This window comes from Natrix helvetica, assembly GCF_964273705.1.
Source record: "Natrix helvetica genome assembly, chromosome: 2".
NCBI classification, from domain to species: Eukaryota; Metazoa; Chordata; class Lepidosauria; order Squamata; family Natricidae; genus Natrix; species Natrix helvetica.
Window position 1 is genome coordinate 184434101 of NC_138552.1, and position 20007 is coordinate 184454107.

The 20007-nt window shown below is 39.3% G+C and overlaps 1 protein-coding gene across 3 annotated transcripts in view; it reads right to left on the reverse strand.

The window, feature by feature from the left end:
* PREP (prolyl endopeptidase) overlaps positions 1–20007 on the reverse strand; it is a 62895-nt gene that overhangs the window by 9034 nt on the left and 33854 nt on the right. For all 3 annotated transcript variants that reach the window (XM_081941704.1, XM_081941705.1, XM_081941703.1), the window contains exons 10-12: positions 16161–16264; positions 4551–4687; positions 451–545 (exon numbers count right to left, since the gene is read on the reverse strand). In XM_081941704.1, the coding sequence (XP_081797830.1) occupies positions 451–545; positions 4551–4687; positions 16161–16264 (336 nt within the window). The remainder of the gene's footprint in view (positions 1–450; positions 546–4550; positions 4688–16160; positions 16265–20007) is intronic.

Consider the following 20007-nt stretch of genomic DNA (forward strand, 5'->3'; position numbering starts at 1 on the left):
GATCATTATTAAAATACACATTAAAGCTCTTCAGCTGATTTCCAGTTATTGCCAAATACTTCGCCTGGGGTATTAAAATGCTGCCATGAGTGCTTTATATTTCCTGAAATCATTGTGTTCCTTTTCCAAATTATTGGTAAACTCTTTAAATTAGGGAAACAGTGAATACTAAAAGTCATAAAATGCTAACATGAAAAGTAAGAGGAAAACATGGATATTTTGCAACCTTTTGAAAAAAATGCAATTGAGAAAAACATTTTTTGAAAGAATTAAGAAATGTGACAGATTTTAATAAATTTGTGACTGTGATGTTTTAGGATGTTACATAATGTTCAGGGTTTGGAACTTTATCCAGAGCATAAAAATGAGTAATGAATAGTAAGGCAAACAAGCGGGAATCAAAATCAGCTTTCCACTGACCAAGATTGTTTTTGCAATATGAAATCTTACCTTTGTGCCAGGTCTCGCCATATTCGCCACCTCCCCTGATATTAGCCACAGCAAGAATACCGCCTAGGTGCCTTATAAAAATAAGCCTTGATACACTGCAAAATAATAAAAGCAACCTCAATTAATAGTTAAATATGTGTAAGTTATGGCCTTTGGAATCAGCTGGAGCTAAAATATAGCAGTAGCAAGAGCACGGATTTTCCTGATGAGCTACCACAATGGAGAAAATATTTTACTGATACCATATGTATTGTAATGAAAAATCTTTCCATGGTTCATTCAGCAAACCTAACTCACTGGCCAAAAATTTACTTTAATTCTGCTTTTCATAGCACTGACCTAACGTCAATGAAAGAAATAAAGTCAATGAAAAGTCCACAGTAGCTTATTCAGGTTTTTCGAACTTTATATTTCATGTATGGAAATACAGATAGTCCTTGACTTCTAATCACAATTGCAACCAGAACTATCATCACTAAGCAAGGCGATTGTTAGGTTGTGCCTGACATTTTTGCCATGGTTTTTAACAAATCATGTTGTCACTAAGCAGATGTGGCTTCCTTCACTGACTTTACTTATTGGAAGCTTATTAGGAAGGTCACAGGTGACGATCATGTGACCCTGGGATGCTGCAACCATTGTAAACACGTCAGCAGCCGAATTCAGGTCATGTGACAGCGGGGATGCTTTAACAGTCATGAGAGGAACTAAATCACTTTTTTTCAGAACTGTTATAATGGTTGTTAAATGATTGCAAGTCAAGGACTACCGGTAATTCATTTATGGAACTTTACTCTTAAAGCTTAGATGTTAGAAAGGAGAAGAATCTTGATAAGTTCAATATAGGAGAAAGCATCGATATATCTACCTACCTACTTATATACCTACTTATACTGAGTTAATTTAATTGTATTAAAGGTCACTTTAGTATTGCATAATTCATATCTTTGTAACAATGCTACACAGGGAGAATCCATAATACTACTCCTGCAATAATTTCTATAATTTAGTAGTCCTAAGGAATAGTTAGACATTCTGAATATATTTAGATATCCCAGTCTAGCAATCTGAATTCCATTTTTCTATCTGTATAACCATTTTGAAGGCACATTTCCTGAGCGTATGTGGACAAAAACTGCCTAGGACAGCTTATTTTACAGCTTGGAATGCCACAAATGGAAGTTTAATTTAAAAAAAAAAGAATCCCTGTCAAATAATAAAAATAAATTAGACATACCAAGCATAAAAGGACTGCAGCTTTTAGAAAACGTGCATAAAAGCATCTTTGAAGTAAAAGGTAATGCCATCTTTCTGTGTGAGAATTAATTAATCAGATTTTTAAAAAAATCCTTCTGTTCTCCTTACCTCTTTGTCAACCTAGGCGTTTATATTAGCTGGCTTTGACAGTAATGTGTTTTATTGATTTTATCTGTGGATGAAATCTATTAATGATTTTGGGAGCAGTTTCAAGTGGATTGAATTGTGGGATGGGTAGGACATGAACTGTGGATAATCTGTCACTTCCAAAGCTTTGCTAACTTGGCATAAGTGATTATTTATTTTTAGATTATTCTCCATTTCAAAGAAAGGACGACGTTTGCATGTTTATAATTTGAAGCATTCTAATGGGGTCTTGGGATATCTGCATAAATACCTCTGCAGCAAATCTGTTACCTCTGAACGTGGAGGGAACGCTCACACTCTCTTAATGTTAGCGCATAAAGCAAGAGAACTGCAACTCATTACAAAGATGTCAGACTCATTAATCAAGCCTAAATAATATTAACCATGTTACAATTAGTGATCACAAAAGGAAAAAGGATAAGAAAAAAGCCTGCTGTCAAATGCTGTTGAAAATTAATGGAGTCTAATGTTGAGAGAGTAAAAATACCAATCATCCTGGAAAATATTCCATATTTTCCCAAATAATATACAGAAAGCCAGTTGCCATTCAGAGATGGTTAATATGTCAAACTATGATACAGTACATACTGTGTCTACTTCTACCATTCCTCCTTTAGAGGTTTTATATATGTGATCTATTTTGGTTGACTATTCTTTTATTCTAATTAGTTCTCTGTTCAAGGTTCTCTACAGAGCCAATATTCCTCTTATGCATGCCTGAAGCAGAACAGAATGCTTAGAGAAAGAACCTTCAGGCATCAGGATAGCTATGTATACTGATGTGACATATTCTATATGCTTTATATAATACATAATAAACTGACTCAAAAAAAATATAACCTCCTGCTGAGCTCAGAGTTTGAAGGTTTGAAAGATTTGGAGCTTGAAGATTATAAAAGTGTTTTGAAGTCCACCTAGAACAAAAAAACTTGTTCCTTGCTGCTGGGTGTATGACTCATTTATTTAGTGTTTACTGTCAGGCTGCATCTATATATTTCTGGTTGAGTGATTGGTACTGTATAAGAGACATAGAACAACAAGAAAAAAATGAGGACAGACATCATGTAGAAAGAAAACACGTGGAATGCTGGTGGAATATAAGTATTTTCCAGGTCATCTGTTCTGGAATTGTGTATATGGGAACATCCTTCCTTCCTTCCTTCCTCCCTCCCTCCTTCCTTCCTTCCTCCTTCCCCCCCTCCCTCCCTACAATCTATATGGTTTATATCAAATAAGTTATGCTTTATAAAAGGAACTAAAATATAAGCAGACCACATAGTCTACAGTGGAATTAAGAATCTGTAAGAGACTCTACAATTAGAGAGGAGAAATGCTATGTGGAGATGAAATGAGGGCATATTGTGGAAAAATGTTTGAATAATACCTTTGGCAGAAAATAGCAGAATGGGTGTGATGCAGCTCTCCCTCATCCCCCCCAAACGTATTTTTATTGGGTAACAGGGAGACGTAAAAAGAAGTGACAGTAAACAGAACCTCCTAGTCCAGGAATGGATGTACAACAGAAAAGTGTGCAAAGGTCCCGTTAGCCACGGTTACTACCTGCTTTTTCAGCAGGAGCCGTGTGTCCAAGTGTATCCTCAGATTGCACACCGAATACATCTCAGACAGTGGCACCTCATCTAGGACCAGAGGTGGAAAAACCTTGACATTAGAAGTCCCAAGCATACAACGTCACTCAGTCTTACTTAGACTCAGGCAGCCTGCTGAGGGGGAATACCACTGTGGATGGGGGCAGGAGAGATAGAGCGGGATATAAACCCTAATCCTGACCCCTAACTGTCGGACTACCTCACAGAGAGGCTTCATGTAGATGTTAAATAAGAGAGGAGAAAGGAGCTTTTGGCCCATCAACACTGATTGGAACTGACCCTGGAAGAAAGAGGAAAACCAGGCTAACACAACGCTACCCACCCTCAACTCCCAAAGCCAGATGGATACCATGATCTATGGCAGAGGTGTCAAACTCAATTTCATTGAGAGAGGCATCAGGGTTGTGTTTGACTTCAGGAGGCCAAGATCGGCATGGCCAGCTCAATGTCAGTCATGTCGGGGTTGCTTGTGGTGGCCTGAGCACTCTGCCAACAAAAATGGGCTCCTGAGTTCAGTTTTCAGCTGTGGCGGCCTCCTGCAACCCTCTGCCAGTGGAAATGAAGCTCGGAAGGGCCACCTGTGCCCCCCCAAGCTCCAGTTTTATTGGCAGAGGCACCGGGGGCCAGTCCACCGTGCCATTGCTGTTTCCAGGTCAACCCTGCGGGCCAGATCTAAACACCCCGCGCGCCGGATCCACACACCCCCTTGGGCCTTGGGTTTGACATCCCTGATCTATGGTATCGAAAGCTGTTAAGCGATCAAGAATGAATGCATTATCTCCATTTACCTTCGTGTCATCCAAGAGTGTGATCAATGCCACATAAATTAAATTGTAGCAAGATACAATGATTGTTTATGTATCAGTGATGCTCTATATCCTGATGTTTTGTCTCCGGAGAAGACTGCACTGCCTCTGAAGGGGTAGGTCCATAATTTGGGGTCATCCTAAAGTCATGGCTCCTACTTGATGAGCAGGTGAAAGCCATAGCTGAGGAACCTTTGCTCAGCTTCAGCTGGTAGAAAAGTTGCATTCCTATTTTCAGGTTTCAATAATTTTTTTCAAAAAATCCCAACTTTCCACTTACCTATAGCTTGGTGTGATAGATATGTTGAAGCCACCATAACCATAAAGGAAGGCAGGATGGGACCCATCCAATTTGATTCCTTTTTTGTGGATAATAAACATTGGTATCTTGGTACCATCTTTGCTTGGGTAAAAGACCTGATACAAAAAAGGAAAGGGAAAATAAAACTCTGAATGATGAGAATACTTGGGAGTATTCTTCTAGTCGTATTAGTCACAGATACTCTTTTACCTGAACAAAACAGAAGGGGGAATGAAGAAAATTTTGCTGGGATACATAATAATAAGAATTTCCTTCCTAGACGAGAAGTAAATTTAATAGAACAGAAAACTAAATGTCTATAGAAATTCTAGATCAGCACTGGAGAGAAGTTGCCAATTATCCTTATTTGTGATAAGCACTCCAAAAAGGTGTTTTACATGCTTAATACATTTTGGCAATACCACAATCCTAGAAGATAGGTGAGAACCTTTGGCTCTCTGGATGTTACAGATTAAAAATATCAGCATATTTTAGTATTGGTCATGTAACCTAAAACTGCTGGGAATTGTAGTTCAACAACATCTGAAAATCCACAGCTATTCAGACCTGGTCTGTAATGAACTATGTACACTTATATAACCATAAAATATTTGCCATAAAATGTGGCAATGGACAATGAATTGATAGCATCTTAAAATGGAAATGAATGAATTCATGAAAAATCAGTTTATAAAGAGCTTGCTGACTTTATATTGCCTCCTGAATCATTTAAGTACTGTTTGCTGGGAAATGCAATGGAAAAGGTGATTTGGAGCCTTCTTGAAAGTATCTGATTGGCATTTTACTAGTATTGAGTACTGAACTCGACATCTCTTATCTGATGCAGCAAGGCTTTTGTAATATTTATAGATAATTTGGAAACAAAACAATGTTTACATCAAATGCATTCATGGAGGTGAAAAAAGAAGAAGTCCGAAGAAGACAGAAATCAATCACTATAGAGAGATTGTTACTGTTAAGATGCCTAGAACCTCTATGATAGAATTGCTGACTCGTATAATATATGTTTAAAAAAAGAACATAAGGCTTTTATACAGATATTCATAAAGCTAACGCTTAATTAACAATGGATGTATACAAAATGCAAAGATAGCCCTCTTTAAAAATAATTTTACATTGTAAGGCTTTTAGCAGAAATCCCGAATTTAGTCAAACAGATGTCTATAAAGTTCAATAGAAGGAATTAATGAATATGAGTAGCATTTATTTCCAGGGCTATGATAAGATTTCTTCCCTAAATGAATTGTCATATGAATTCTGGTAACTGAAATTCATATATCACGAGTTTCAGATTGAGGAAAGTTGTCCTATATAATTCTTGGGCAAGAATCCTTGGCTGCATTCTGAAATTAATCACTGGTTTACACAAATAGCTTTCTCTAGGTATAATGTTCTATTTTACCCAGTGAAGAACATCTCCACATTTTTGAGGCATTACTATATGTAGACTTAGTATCTAGGACATAATCAGGACATATCTAGTGGCATAGAGATCCCACATATGGAGAATTTCCTCCAACGAGACAATCCCAAGAAATGTTGGGATTACCTCTTCTCGAATTCTCAGCCAACATAGTAAAATGGATAACCTGAATAGGAATTCAAGGAATTGTAGCCCTAGTAATATGAAGGTAACCAGTTCAGTGAATGATGATTTAAAGCTTTTAATAAGTAAGAAAACATATTCTCTAAAGAAACTGACGGTACTTTCCCTGGAATAAAGCAATGAAATGAGGCAAGAGCTATTTTTGCAACTAGATGTTAATTCCACTCATCCTGGCTGGGGAATTCTGTGAGTTGAAGTCTACAATGTCTTCAAGTTACCATGGTTGAGGAACACTGCCCTAGGACCTCATGTGCCTTGACTGTAACTCTCAGAAATCAACAATTTTAAAATTATAATGTTTAATGTTACAAAATGGGATAAATCCCAGTTTAAAGCTTAAATAATGTTTTACATTACTATATACCAGTGATGGTGAACCTGTGGCACGCGTGCCACAAGTGGCACGCGGAGCCATTTGTCAGGGCACGCGAAGCGCTGCCTTGTCAGCTGGCCAGCGCGCATGTGCGCGCTGGCCAGCTGAGTTCACCTTTTTAAAAGCTATTTTTCGCCTTCCCCAGGCTCCAGAGGCTTTATAGGAGCCTGGGGAGGGCGAGAAGAGCCTCCTCCGCCGCCCCCCCCCGGAGGCTTCAGGGACCATCCGGAGGCTTACCTGATGCCTTCGGAGCGCTTAAAACGACCCTCCGAGCAAACCGGAAGTCACTTCCGGTTTGCTCAGAGGGTGGTTTTAAGCGTTCCGAAGGCTTCAGGGAAGCCTCCGGACGGTCCCTGAAGCCTCCGGAGGGCCTCTGGGGGAGCGGGGAAGGATCTTTTCGTCCTCCCCAGGCTCCTATAAAGCCTCTGGAACCTGGGGAGAGCGAAAAAAGCATGTAAAAATGGGGGGGGGCGCGTTGTGCGCTCATGCACACTGGGGGATTGCGCGTTGCATTATGGGTGCGGCACGCCTGCACACGACCCCCCCCGCGCTCCCCCCACTTGTGGCAGGCAAGCCAAAAAAGGTTCGCCATTGCTGCTATATACCCTTAATTCATAATTACTTTTAAACACATATGACCCTTTTAGCTTTGGTCTTGGCTGTAAAAGTACTTTCAGGAGTATTTTGGCCCCTGTATAGTAGCCAAAGATTCTCAGCTGGGAAAAAGTTATCCCTGGATAATGGGATCCTACTTTTTTAAGCAACACGTTAATTATTCTTCAATATTATAACAGTGAACGTTTTAGAAAGTCACAGGAGCAGATAACATATCTCAAATTGTAAGAAGAGAATGCTAGAAAATCAAAATAATGATTTTTTTCCCAGGAACGTATACTGATTAATTTGACTTGATGAAAGGATTTTTTTTTTTTGAGTGAAAAATGGAGGTTCAGCATAAACCAATGGCTTTACATCTTCTGTGTGAGACTCAGGTGTAAATTGGGACCAACTAATTTTTCTCTGAATCCCTATGGTGGTCCTGAGGCTGATTTATTTGAGTAAGATAGGCTGGCTATGCTAATGATCTCAGGCTTGTTAAACTTTCATAGTAAAATAATGAAGGTTCCTATCATAGATATGCCAACAAGGCTGTTATGAAAAATAGAAGACTCAGGATAAATAATCAAGGAAGTCTTTCAGAAAAGTTCATTTTTCTATTTCCCATTCATGGGACAAGAAGCAGTGTCATGCTGATCAAGGCCAAGAGCCAGAAGCCAGTCATTTAGAAAAATCCCTCGTTAGTGAATTTGGCAGCCTGGCAGCAAATAAACTCACCAGGTGGCAGGAGGGGGGGGGAAGAGAGAAATGGAAGAGCAAGGACAATTTTCAAAAAAGTTCAAACAGAAATTCAGCAGCGAAGGTAAATGATTAGTGAGCTTGTATTATTATTCTCCTTACTTGACCAAGCTGAAGAAATAGTTTTATTCACCCTGAAAAAATATTAAATGTAAAATAAAGTGTGATATAAAACAGATGAAACAATTTTGAAGTCATTTAATTCTACTTATATATGATAGGAAGTTGAAAGACTGTTTCATATAAAGTAAAGCAGTATTCTCTATCATTTAAGGTATTACTAAAGCAAAATTCTTTCATTAAGGTAGTTATTAGTGCTCCTAACAATGATTGAAATGACTGTCAATAGAAAAACTAAAGTTTGAGAGAAATAAAAACAATATAAGTGTCTTCCCCCTGTTTTCTGGCCTTTAGGAACAGCTTTAAAACTTGGCTATGCCAGTTACATTTAGCCCTGAAGGAAAAACTGGAGATGATTGGGTAGCAAAATAGAAGGTATGCTTGGCTCTAAACTCACAATTTTTTAGTTTGCTTTAATTTTTTAAAATTTCAATCTGTTTTTATATTTATAACTGTTTTTTATAACTGTATGTGTTATTACACGGTAAGCCGCTCAGAGTCACCAAACTGCAAGATGGTGGGCATATAAATTTAATAAATAAATAAAAATCAATCTATTGCAACTTCGGTAGGTGCACAAAAGGTGGATGTAAGAGAAAGAACGTACTGCATTCACAGATGCTGTTTCAACCAAAAATGATCTCACTGATTCATATCTTCTATTTAGAAGTCTCGACATACCAGAATAGAGTAAAATTCAACTGAAATGTATGTTCAGATTCTTAAAATGAACCTGATAATATATTTGCAACCCTTGGGTCACAATTGGTCCATCTTTAATTTCAAAACTATATGTGAAATCAAATCAGACCTTGGGTCAGAGCTAGCTATCCCTTCCCTGAAGGTTGAGAAAGAGTAAAGAATCTCAGAAAAAAGAGAGAGCCATTAATACCCACTTTAGGCCCTAGGCCCACCTATATTTTTTTGTACTTAGCACAAGGCTTCCATAGCAATTTATTTTATTTATTTATTTATTTATTTATTATTCACATTTATAGACCGCCCCCTCTCCCGGAAAGGACTCGGGGCGGTGTACAGTCACTAAAATGCATTATAAAATACATACACAAAACAGTTAAATAATTAAATACGTAGGTGAAGGAGGTTATAAGACTGTAATAGAATAATAAATATAGTACATTAAAAGCTTATTAAAACCCCAAACCCAATTAAAATGAATAAATCCCCGGGAGGTGAAACTAAGAAAGTGCCAGGCCAGCTGATTGAAATAGGTGAGTCTTTAACTTTTGCCGGAAGGAACGGAGGTCGGTGGTAGTTCGAATGTCTGGGGGGAGGTCATTCCAGAGGGTTGGGCCCATCACAGAGAAGGATCTACTCCTAGGTGTCGCCCGCTGGCATTGCCTAGCAGACGGCACCAGGAGGAGCCCCTCCCTGTGTGAGCGGATAGGTCGCAGGGACGTGTGTGGTAGGATGCGATCCTGCAGATAACTAGGTCCTCTGCCATGGAGCGCTTTAAAGATGGTGATCAATACCTTGAAACGCACCCGAAAGGCCACAGGTAGCCAGTGCAGCTCGCGCAGGAGAGGTGTTACGTGGGAGTAACGTGTACTTCCCATAATAACCCGCGCGGCTGCGTTCTGAACTAGCTGCAGTCTCCGGATGCGTCCCAAGGGAAGCCCCATGTAGAGGGCATTGCAGTAGTCCAGGCGAGACGTCACCAGCGCATGAGTGACCGTGCGCAGGGCACTCCGGTCCAGTAGGGGGCGCAATTGGCGCACCAGGCGAACCTGGTGGAATGCCCCCCTTGCCACGGCTGCCACATGGTCCTCCATTGACAGCCGGGCATCAAGGAGGACACCCAAATTGCGCGCCCGCTCCACAGGGGACAATTGTTCGCCCCCTATGGCCAGCGATGGAGTCAGCTGGCTGAACCGAGGTGCCGGTAACCACAGCCACTCGGTCTTGGAGGGGTTGAGTTTGAGTCTGTTGTCCCCCATCCAGACCCCGACGGCTTCCAAACACCGGGACATCACTTCGACAGCCTCGTTGGGGTGGTTTGGGGTTGAAATATACAGCTGAGTATCATCAGCGTAGAGATGGTACTCAACCCCAAAACCACGGATGATCTCACCCAGCGGCTTCACATATGCGTTGAACAGGAGAGGCGAGAGGACCGACCCCTGTGGCACCCCACAAGTGAGTGGCCTCAGGGACGACCTCTGTCCCCCTGTCAACACACATTGCTTCCGGTCGGAGAGGTAGGAGCCGAACCACCGCAAAACGATGCCTCCGACTCCCATCCCCTCCAACCGGCGCAATAGGATACCATGGTCGATGGTATCAAAAGCCGCCGAGAGGTCTAATAGGACCAGGATAGAGGAGCAACCCCTATCTCTGGCCCTCCAGAGATCATCGACCAACGCGACCAAGGCTGTCTCAGTGCTGTGCCCGGGTCGGAAGCCGGACTTGCGTGGGTCTAGATAGTCGGATTCGTCTAGGTGTCGCGGGAACTGCTGCGCCACCACATTCTCGACAACCTTCGCCAAGAAGGGGAGGTTGGAGACTGGACGATAGTTAGCTAGCTCCATTGGGTCGAGCGAAGGCCTCTTGAGCAAGGGTCTCACCACCGCCTCTTTCAAGGCGGTTGGTAAGTATCCCTCACCCAGTGAGGCGCTCACCAGGCCCAGGAGCCAGCCTCGTGTCACCTCCCAGGCTGCCAGTACCAGCCAGGAGGGGCACGGGTCCGTTAAACAAGTGGTGGGTCGCAGCCGTCCACGCAACCTGTCTAAATCCTCGGGGGCAACAGAGTCAAACTCCTCCCAGAATGGTCTCTCAAGACTCGCTGTTGGCGGCTCGTCTGGTCCACTGACGGAGGTCCACCCGCTCCGGATCTGATCGATTTTGTCCTGAAGATATTCCCCAAACTCCTCTGCTCTACCCTGTAAGGGTGTCTCCCGCGCCCTCTGCGATAAAAGGGAGCGCTGAACTGAGTTTCAGATCAGTGGTTAGATTTGTCATGCAATTTTAGAAACTCTGATATGCACATGGAAGCAATTAAGCTTTCCATAAATTTCTTTAAAACTGTCTTTTCTACTTTCAAAAACTAACGCATGTTTGGTTGCTCTTCCCTGAGAAGTGGTTTCTTGTCAGTCTATTTAGCATATTTTAAAGTATCTGCTGCCAAGGAGAACAATGGAACACTGTTTGAGACAATGGAGACCATCCTTGATGATCATTCATTCTAGCAATGGAAAAATGTTAATGTTGAGAATATTAAAGATGTATTACTTCTTTGTGAACTTAAAGAACGATGAGTTTGAGAAATGTGAGTTGTTCTGAATATTTATGCCTTCTCTCTTTCAAAGATCCCACCAGTTTCATCTAGATGGGTTCACCTTTGCAGCAGTGGCAACCTAGTTCCTTAGGAATCGAAATAGCTTGGTTTTTTGGCCCCCAAATCACTCTCTTACTGTACCAAGTTCAGTGGTGTGGTGGCTGAAAACGTGCCTTAAGCATTATAACTTCCTACTTAAGAACTTTCCTCTCAACCCCAGTGGAAATAGTATCTCCCAACAGAGGCCATGACATAGGCCCCATTTGTGCCACTTCAGTAGTGACTATATCATTTCTAGATTGCTTTTTTCAGCTGTACATCCTCATCTCTCTGATCAATGCTCTTTTTCCTGTACGGCCATTTTATTTTGTCTTGAGGGAATGACATGATATTAGCTACATCAACATCACCGGAGAAAGCAATAGAAGACGACTTCACTACATACAGTAATCCTCATCTATCATTCTCTGTAGCTAAACCAAACTACAGAGGGTAGCTCTGTACAGAAGGCATTTTGAGTCACTTTAGTGGTTAAGGCACCAAGTGAGCAAGCAGAGGGCCTTGAATTCAATTCTGGCTTAGGCAAGAAAGGCAGCTGAGTCAGTCACCCTCTCTCTCAGCTCAACCTACTTCACAGGGTTATTGCTGGGAAAATAGGAGGGAGAAGGTGTGTAGGATAGGTTTTTTTTAACAAAATATATTTTTTTTACAAAAAGATTTGTAAAAATAATAAAGACGGTACCCAAATAATACTACCAAGACAGTTGGAAAAAAAAGTAGACCAAACTGAACTACTATATAATTATGGTTCTATAAACTCTTTTTCAATGTTCTATTTCAGAGAACTGAAAATGGACTTCATTGTAGCCTTGAGTCAAAATGACCTCAGTGACTTACAGTAAATTTTAAAGTAATTATTATCCAATGTAATGGAGTTCTTTAAAGATTAGCAGCTTTCTTTTAAATTGCCACTGAATATCTTTTCAGTGCGTTGTACCTTTTCCATTTTCTATATTATAAACAATTTGGGTGCAAACCAATAGTTTATGGATTAGAACATCTACTATTATTCTCCATTAATAAAAGAATACGAATTAACATTTGGAAAGAAGCCTTGAACTTTAGTGTTCAGCAGCATTGAAACTTTCCACTGGAAATATTTTTTTCTAGGTGAATAATTGTTAGAAAATATTTTATGGCTGACATTTTGCACATATGAAGGGTATCTAAAATTAACATAATATTAATCTCAATTTGTCAGGTACAATTATAAACAAATAAAGCTTGTCTGGTTGCAATGAGGAAAACTGTGCAAGAATAAGGCATTTCGTGTATTTCATACAAATGTTCCATTAGGATTTGTTTTAAGATATCAGTAGCAGCCACCTTTGAATTACACAATAAATTAAGGAATCTTTTTCAGTTCTGAAGACCACATTCCCTAACTGGCAAACTTCCAGGAAGAAGGAGCTTCAGACTGGAGGTTTAGCTAATTATACCTATCAAAGCTTTTAACTTCTTGCCTGCATAATGGGAGGGGAAAGGGATATGAGATTTGATGTATCTCATTTATACTGTGCTGGGACATGGTGATATTTAATTTCACAACCAACTGAAGAAGTTTATTTCTTTATAATCTAAAAATATAGTAAGTAAATGGAATAAAAGTGATTTTGAAGATATATGAATCCTTAATATGAGAAATTAAAATTACAGCAGAACCCACCAGTCGAGCAAAAGGTGCAAGCATTAAAACAAAAGGAAGGAAGGAATGAGAAAGTAATTTAAGAACCATTGGGTTGCCTCAACTGTTATCGCCCACACAATGCTTATTTGCTGTCCTCAGACCCACAATACAGAGAAATAAGATAGTTTTATTATTAAATTTATTTAATATTGTTTAAATTTTGCTATCCAAAGATAAGGTATAAAACTTCTTAAAAAGGCCAATTGTATTTACCAAGGCTAAATAGTAGATGAAAATGAGATTGAACTGGAGCCGTTAAGAAATAAGTAAGGGAAGAACTGAGCTGAACCTAATTCAATTTTTTATATTAAAAAAGTTTCTTCTAAATATCTGTAGGGACATCTTTCAGAAATATATTGACTGTTTTAGAGAGATAGCCTAGACCAGTGATGACGAACCTATGGCACGCGTGCCACAGGTGGCATGCGGAGCCATTTGTCAGGGAACGTGAGGTGCTGCCCTATCAGCTGGCCAGCGCACATGTGCACGCTGCCCAGCTGAGTTCACCGTTTTTAAAAGCCATTTTTTGCCCTCCCCAGGCTCCAGAGGCTTTATAGGCGCCGGGGGAGGGTGAAAAGAGCCTCTCCCGCCGCCCCGGAAGCCCTCCAGAGGCTTCAAGGACCGTCCGAGGCTTCCCTGAAGCCTTCGGAATGCTTAAAATGACCCTCCGAGCAAACCGGAAGTTGCTCTGAGGGTCGTTTTAAGCGCTTTGAAGGCATCAGGGAAGCCTCCGGACAGCCCGTGAAGCCTTGGGAACGCTTAAAATGACCCTCCGAGCAAACCGGAAGTTGCTCTGAGGGTCGTTTTAAGCGCTCCGAAGGCATCAGGGAAGCCTCCGGACAGCCCGTGAAGCCTTGGGAACGCTTAAAATGACCCTCCGAGCAAACCGGAAGTGACTTCCGGTTTGCTCGGAGGGTCGTTTTAAGCGTTCCGAAGGCTTCAGGGAACGGACGGTCCCTGAAGCCTCCGGAGGGCCTCTAGGGGGGGGGGGAGGCTTTTTTGCCCTCCCCAGGCTCCTATAAAGCCTCTGGAGCCTGGGGAGGGCGAAAAATGGCTTTTAAAAACAGTGAACTCAGCTGGGCAGCGCGCACATGCGTGCTGGCCAGCTGATAGGGCAGCGCCTCACGTTCCCTGACAAATGGCTCCGCGTGCCACCTGTGGCACGCGTGCCATAGGTTCGCCATCACTGGTCTAGGAGCCTGGGGAGGGCGAAAAAAGCATGTAAAAATGGGGGGGAGCACCTGTTGTACGCGCATGCGCACTGGAGGTTTCGCATTGCATTATGGGTGCGGTACGCCCGCACATGACCCCACTGCGCTCCCCCCACTTGTGGCAGGTGAGCCAAAAAAGGTTCGCCATCGCTGGCCTAGACTCTCAGAAAATACCTGAATCAGAAGTGCTACATGAGACAGGTAACATTCTCTTCACTGAATAATCATGGATGAATGGGATAATTTAAAAGAATCACCAAGGGAGAAAGCAGCAATAATGGGATTAAAGAGTATGTTTTGAAGAAGAAGCTGGTAGGATAAACAGTGGCATTCTGAAAAGAAAGCCATGTCAGTGCAATTAAATTATTCTTCAGGATAAAGACACAAAAGGTCTCAGTCTCACTCAAACCAGAATTGGAAAAGATATTCAGCATATCAGAGACATGACAAATAGGTGTTTGTCTATGCTTGTAAATGTTACAAAGTTTACAGTCTCAGCTACTATTATTAAAGTTTAATGCTCTAAGATAAACCAGAATACTTGACTTGTGTTTTAAAGAAGTAAGCTAAACAATGTTTGCTAATTTTTAAGCATTTCTTTTTATTTTCTCAAAAAAGGACCAAGAAGAAGGAACCCTTTGAATGACATTAAGGGAGATAATCTTTAATGAATGACAAAGCTAGTAATATTAAGTGTCATCACCAGAAGCTCACTGAACTACACTTGGGAAAATATGAGAAACAATCATCTTGATTAGTTTCTCTTTTAACAATATCAGCTGAATCATATGCTTGTTTCAGGTGGATTAATACACCTGATTACTCAGGAAGTAGTACACTTTAGTAGAATATTAAAAAAAAACTTTTGGTGTATTTGTTGCTCACAATGAGTAACAATAGCAAGATTAATAATAGCAGGGGAAGAGGTTTTAAAATGATTTATCCCGTAAGCCTGCCAATTATATTCATTTCTGAGTCATTCTTACTTCAGTTTACCAGTAGTTAATAATGGCTTTGAGTTTCCTTTCACTTCTGAAATGTACAGACATTCTGCTCTATTACAAATATGATAAGAAAGAAGTAAGATTGTAAAATGACAATCTTAAACCAAACATGTGAAAACCAACAAGAGGATATTGAAAGCAAATATTGGAATACTATAAATATGGTTTTTCTGCTTGTGCATTTTGGACATCTTGACTTGCTTCCATTCACATATTTTAATAGATTTTTCATAACATGACATAACATATGCACATGTGTGTGTGTTTGTATGTATGTGTAATATGTGTGCACACATGCAACTGCGCGTGTGCACACACAAACACAGCAAAAATAGTTCTCTATTCCAACTTTGAACTTTATTAAAGCTCAAGAACAAATCTATTGCTTTTGATACCAAAAATAAATGAAGTGACTAAACTTGTAATTGCTTGGCCTGTAATGATTTATTTCATTTATCACTTCTCCTTGTCAGTACAACTGGTCAGAGACACCTGAGAGTAGGATCTGACAATTATAAGACATGACCAATAGCAAATGCCATCTACTAACTATATCTGCAGATTTTCATCTTGGCAAAAGAAGGCCCTAAAATGTATAGAAATTGTTACTAAATGTTAGAGCTAACCTATTTTTTTTTTAACAAATTCCATTTTAAAATCGGGTCAACACTTTGTTTCTATAATATGTGTAAAATTGTATTAAAAGATTAAAAAACTTTGAAAAAAATTGCAGTTTTTATGTTGTTGAATTGAACAAGATGCCAATGTGGAATGATCTGAATGAGTATAATTTTTGTTAACCTTTATACAAGAACATAAACACATACTAAGGACAATTTCTTTTTCCTTTACTTACCTGCACAGTTTGATAAGCTGAAGGATCAAATCCTTTTACGCTAATTTCTCGGAAAACTCTTGGCTCTAATTCTTCTTTGGTCAGATCACAATGGTAAATAATACCTAAACGTACAATTCAAAGATTTTAATTGGTTAATTTAATATGTTTTTATTGGCAAAGCACACCAGTAAATATCTTTTATCCCAAAGAAACAGACTAAAAAAACCCCCTCATCTTATTTTTTTCCATTAAAATAAGACATAGACAATATTTGTAGCCACTTTTCCTTTAATAACAACTAAAATCACAGCGGGACTTCACATCTATAGTCTTATTTATATACAATATTTCATATGGAATGCCCTGCACAAAAATGGACCCAAACATTCTAAATGAAATTACATGCCTTGACATGATCCACTTACAGATGACCTCTTTTTGCACTGTAGCAATATCTTTTACTAAAGGGATGCAGTGGCTCAGTGGCTAAGATTTGTCGATCAAAAAGGTCAGCAGTTTGAACCCCTAGTACTGCGTAACAGAGTGAGTTCCTGTTACTTGTCCCAGCTTCTGCCAACCTAGGAGTTTGAAAGCATGTAAAAAAATGCAAGTAGAAAAATAGGAACCACCTTTGGTAGGAAGATAACAGCGTTCCGTGTGCCTTGGGCATTTAGTCATGCTGGCCACATGACCAGGGAGACAGCACTGGCTCTTCAGCTTTGAAACGGAGATGAGCACCGCCCCCTATGGAACGACTAGCACATAAGTGCGAGGGGAACCTTTACCTTTACTATCTTTTATTACTTTCCTTAAAGACAATTAATTCTCTTTTAGATCAGACTATAGCTTCCCTCTCATTATTTTTATCTGAATGTCCCCTTAGTCCCTCCAAATGATGGGACTAATCTCCAATTTCTTTTGGACAGGACAAATAAAAATCTAAATTAAATTATTATCATTGCATTGCTATTACTGCATTTAAATCAAACAATTCAAGCTGATAACCCAAGAAATCATTTCTACCTAAAGGGGTGGTGGCAGCATAGAAGGGATACAATGAATTTTAGAATGGACCTGCCCTCATCATAAACTTACATTTTCTTAAAGAAATCCTATTGATTCAATGAAGTTAGATGGCACAATATTTTTGTCTTTATACTGTAAGGAAAGATTGTTAATGATATTCCACATTATAAGCAAAACAGCTCCAACATATATTACATAAATAATTTATGTACATATTAGCAGTATAAAACATGCCAGTAATGGATTTCTTTTTAAAAACACACTAGTTATCATCAAGAAGAAGCAAAGCAAACTGAAATAAGGTAACCATTGAGCAGATAAGAAAAGCAAGATGTGGTGTTGTTTATTGAAAGGTCTTATTGATCAATTGGAAAGTCAGTGAAAGAGAAAACGTGTTAATTTAATTATTTAAAATAATTAAAAAATATTATTCGCATTTTATTTTATTCCTCCTTTTTCATCCTTTTTAAAAATGATTCTGTTCCACATTTCTTCAACAAGAATAACTTGTAGAACAACAAATGTAACTCTTGTCCCATATCGAGTTGTCCCATGGTGAGTTGGCCGTGGCAAGTTGTCCTAGATCTGTAGGCTAAATCTCTCTAGAATAGGAAATATGTTGATTATCTTGCCCACTTAACTTAGTTTTTTTCACCTTTACTGCTATGAGCTTAAAAAAAACAAAACATGAAAACTTGATAAATATGTTTTATGGTTTGTACTGTTTTGAAATTTTATTTCAGGCTTGCTGTTGGACACCTACCTAGCTGAGGACAGAAGAGAGGGTATAAAATTTAAGAAGACAGTCACATGCTATGTTCCTATAATACAATTTAAAAAAATCTACCTTCTAGGTCAAAAAGAAGAAACAGAATTAGTCTAACAGCACTTCCTTTCAGTTTATTGAACTGCTGTTATATTAGAGTTTATATAGTCCAAACAAAAGCCATTTTAATTCTGATTCAGCATTGTAGATATATGTTAATTTCCTCTCTGATAATCACTGGGACTTAATAAGGCTTTAGATTGGTTAACTTAATTGCCACAATTAGGAAAAATTGGTATGTTGTTTTTCAGAATATAATAAAGTCAGACTAAAAAACGGCATGGAGCTTTCCAGGACTCAGTGAAACTTCTTTATTTTCTTTCAGTACAAAGCTAATTTAGTATAATTGGACCAAGATAAAGCATATTCATAATATATTCATATTCATATTATTTATTTTTATATATATATATTTGTTTTCGTAGATTTTCACGGGTGTAGGTATGCTGGTTTTGTTGTATTCGGGTCTTTTCCCATGTAAGATTGAGATTGACAATCTCAATCTTACACGGGAAAAGACCTGAATACAACAAAACCAGCGTATGCATGTGTGTGTGTGTGTGTGTGTGTGTGTGTGTATGTGTGTGTGTTACAACCCCTGGTATGCCCAAATATGGGAGGGAGCTCACTACTCCCTCTTTCTGTTCTTCAGCTCATTACAGAGGACCATCCAGGCAGAAAACCATATTTTTATTTTTAATGTTGCCTTTTTATATTTGGGCATACCAGGGGTTGTAACACAAATACATACCTATTTCTCTGGCTCAGCTGATAAGGAGGAGAGCCTGTGGCTTAGTGGCTAACAAATCTGCCTAATATGTAACACAGCCCAGGTTCAAATCCCAGTAAGGGTATGGCTAGCTGATGAGAGCTAAATAGCTTGAAATAGATCTATACTAGTCTCCCTTTATTTATTTATCAGCACAAATACAACACAAATACACACACACACAGAGATATTTTTATATCTGATATTTTTTCCACAAGAAGTAATACATTACTTTTTTCTCATAATTTATAAAATAGTAGCTTCTGTAGAGTTTGCCCTTTTAGACATTATTATAGAAAACAAAAAGATCCTCTCCAATCAATAATGTGACATGATGGAGGCCACAAAATGCAGATTTTTTTAAAAAAGTATCTATGACATTTTAGAAGAATCTAAGTCTACACTTAAGGAAAGTAGATTTTGTTAATTGTAGCTACACATTGATCTTTAACCATGAGAGCAAATAGCAATGTAAAAGAATGGGCAAGAAGGAATGAGCAAGGCAGAAGGGTGACTGTGAATTATAAAAACAACAATAACTATACCAGGTATTCTAAGAGGGAAAACATGTTAGTTTATGGTAGCTAAAAATCCAGAGGAGGTTAGTAATACCTTTTCCAACAGCTACATAGAGTTCCTAGTCCTAGACTAAGGTAAGATTTAAATTGGGAGGGGAAGACAGATTCGTTTTGTGGCTTTTGATGAATATGAAGATTTCTATGAATATGAGGAAATGTTTTGCAGTTAACAAAAGCTTAGGTCTTAATAAAATTGTTAATAAGAATAGGTGCTTCCAGCTTCTTTCTGATTTTTAACCTTACTTATAGGAGAATCCATTCTTACTGAGGATGTGTTCCTCATTATTGGACTATACACAATGGAGGTCACAACTTCAAGTTCTCTCTTTGTTCCTTTGTTTGAGAGGCAGTTTGGTCTAATGGTTAAGGCACCAGGCTAGAAGGCAGGAGACTGTGAGTTTAAGTCCCACTTAGGCATGAAAGCTGGATGATTTTCAGCCAGTCATTCTTTCTCAGATCAGTCAGTCTCAGACCAGACACGAATTAACATGCTTTTGACACATTGAGCAAAGACTCAGTTCTCTGGAAAAGACTAATGGGAAAAGTAGAGGGAAAGAGAGAATAAGGATGTCCAGAAGTAAGGTGAATAAACTCTGTTACAGAGGTGATGAGTGCACCATTGGAAAAAATGGAAAAACAGGTTACGTACAGAGAATATCTGTGGCG